General features: G+C 35.3%; 1 protein-coding gene across 1 annotated transcript in view; it reads left to right on the top strand.

Moving 5' to 3' along the window:
• Positions 1-202: 202 nt before the first annotated feature.
• LOC113228139 (histone lysine demethylase PHF8-like) overlaps positions 203-2,822 on the top strand; it is a 39,585-nt gene continuing 36,965 nt past the window's right edge. Inside the window, exons 1-2 of the mRNA XM_026461321.1 lie at positions 203-309; positions 776-861. Of these exons, the coding sequence (XP_026317106.1) occupies positions 209-309; positions 776-861 (187 nt within the window). The 5' untranslated portion in view covers positions 203-208. The remainder of the gene's footprint in view (positions 310-775; positions 862-2,822) is intronic.

Genomic DNA, 2,822 nt, shown 5'->3' with positions numbered 1-2,822 from the left:
TATTAATAGAATTACTTACTGTCATTATTCTAAGCGTATCAATCGTCCCTAGCCAAGAATAGCATCATCATCATTCTGCCGTTTACATTGTCGTTATCTTTGATCTTTTTTATTAATAATTGTCTCTGGAACACAAATTATTTTTTACTATGGTCACCTTGAAGCGACGTGGAGAAAAAAATTACGAAATTGTCTATTCGCCATCAAAATGGCGTCATCGAAGGAAACCTATTGTTTGTGTGGTCAACCATATAATATTGGACAATTTATGATAGAATGTGATTGCTGCCGTGAGTGGTTCCATGGCAGGTAATGTGGAAAAAGTATAAATTTCTGTGATATAACATTGATCTGTGTTAAAAAAAAATGTTTTGTTTGACAGTGCCTGGCCGATCGGCCATCACACTTCGACCGAATAGTTTACTTATTATTTCTCAATAATTTCGTGTTAGAACCCATATTCGGTGTTTGTATAGCATTATTTACAGTTGGGTTAGATATCCGCAGGATTTATGATCCGTTTTTCGCAATGTTATTTGTTTACACGGTCGGTTTCCATGGGATTTGCAAAATGAAATTAGATCGGTGTTCCTTTGTGTATAAATAAACAAATTTATCTGATACAATACCAGTATACAACAATAGTTGTATACTAGATGCTGTTTTCCAAAAAGTAAATTGGAAGTTTAGCAAAAATGTAAAGTATTTTCGTGTTGAAAAGTCATCGTGTTTTGCCAACATGTGGTCAATATTTACGACAAAACATTTGTTGCAGTTGCGTGGACGTGAAAATCTACCAGTCAGACGATATAGACAAGTACCATTGCCCAAAATGTGCACAAACTTACGGACCTTCCGTATGTAAGTAAAATTTTTTGTCCATTTAATCATCTAGCTGCCTTTTTTTCCATTAAAGTGGTCATAGATTTCTTCTGACCTTGAATCTTACCAATCCTGTTTCAATGTTTACGTAGGAAATAAAAACTTATCGTAAGTAGGCTTCTACACATTTTCTAAAAAGAATTTTCTTTGATCTGTTTCATTCGTATAGTCATTTAGTTACTTGTTTCTATTAATCAACTAATGACACAATTTTAATGTAGTGACTACATTGTTATCACCTTTAATTGGGCACTAATTATCTGCCTGCAATAGTTATAAGATATGATGGTGTCAATTTGATCAAACAATTAAATTTAATTTAAAATATCACTACAAATATGACTTTCAATATTGTAAAAAAATAAGATACCAACATTGACTTACAAATAAACGGACGACGGGTCTAATACAAAAACCACGAAAAAAATGTCCTAAGTCAACCTATTCGAAATTTAAATTGTAATGTTATCGCAGTATCGCGCTGTCAGTCGAACAAATGAAGACTAAAGCGGAGTGTCGCGCTCTGTATACGATTATAGCGCCTTACAAGTGCGGACACTTTTTAGCGCGGATCCGACGTCCATATAATTGTAAGTCAATGGATACCAATAAGAAAAGGTCAGAATACTTAATTTTACTTACCTGTCACACATCCACATAAAATATAATCGTTAGAGACAAACACAGTTTCCAAGCTACATGGTGTGTCCAACACGCTGCGTTTTTTCATTAGTTGTGTAACTGAAGTTTCGTAACGGAAAAAGATGGCAAAAGTAAAAAGCTAAAGTGTAAGTACTATAGAGAACTCAGCAAAATAATTCCCAAGATGTTTTTGGTTTCATTAATTAAGTGCAATTATTACACAATACAAAACTATTCACCAATGCACGATCCACCGCCAAGTAAACCACATTGGCGCCTGATTCGTTGTAAACTTCCGATTAAAGTTTCATTATGTTGCGGATATGGAAACAGATGTGAAAAAGGTTGCGGAGCAGAAGTGGAAGTCTGTTGCAACACTAGTTTTTATCCAACATTTTTGTTACCAATATCATTATGAAGAACCTTATGTCAGTAAGATGCGTTACAACTTGTGTGCTGTCAGTTTTTGACAATGTTACATTTGTGAAAATTGTTAACATAAGCTAGTATGTGCCGGTCGGCAGAAGTACCAGTAAAGCAAAGCTGCAGTGCCAGTTGGGCCTACCGCATTCCTATAAAATAAACAATATTTAGAACTCTAACAAACTAAATGTTATAATTTTGGAACTCTCAAATCTCCACATCTCATGTGAATGTTCTCCAATAAGCAGGTTTCTTCTTCTTTGTAAGCAAATGATAGTTAACTGCGGTGACAAGTAGATAAGGGTGCTGGTGAAACAACAGGCACATGGGACTTACTATCTTTATGTCTCAAGATGACGGGCGCAGTGGTATTGCGTCTCAAATCACAATTTTGTAATAGTACTGCAACTGTTAGGAGTAGGTTTGTTATGTGAAACTACTCCACTAGTTATAATTATTAATACAAAGATTGAACACTCAGAAAAAAATCCTTCGTTCCATAAGCCGATTCGAACCGACGTCTTCTGGCACACCATGCCAGACGCTATACCAACTTATCTATGGAACGAATCAGCGGACCTCACGGTTTTCTATGTGCTTGCATTGTATCTTTGTATTTGTTTTGTCAACGACTTTTTAGTCGTAGCGCCATCTATGAGAAATCTGTGATATTTCGTGATCCAGTTAGATACCTTTACAGCCCTGACTAGAGATGTCTCTATTCATTGTATTTTAAATTTTTATGTACATTTTTCTTTTCAAACAAATCAAGGCTTCGGGCTTTTTACAAAGCTCACTGGCAAGACCATGAGACCTGTAAAGAGCTGGAAATATTGCCTAGTTCGAAAAAATAAATATACACCATTTAGACCCAA

This window comes from Hyposmocoma kahamanoa, unplaced genomic scaffold, assembly GCF_003589595.1.
Source record: "Hyposmocoma kahamanoa isolate Upper Pololo Valley unplaced genomic scaffold, ASM358959v1 224, whole genome shotgun sequence".
Taxonomy (NCBI): domain Eukaryota; kingdom Metazoa; phylum Arthropoda; class Insecta; order Lepidoptera; family Cosmopterigidae; genus Hyposmocoma; species Hyposmocoma kahamanoa.
The sequence above is the reverse complement of the archived record's forward strand: the minus strand, read 5'-3'. Positions and strand labels throughout refer to the sequence as shown.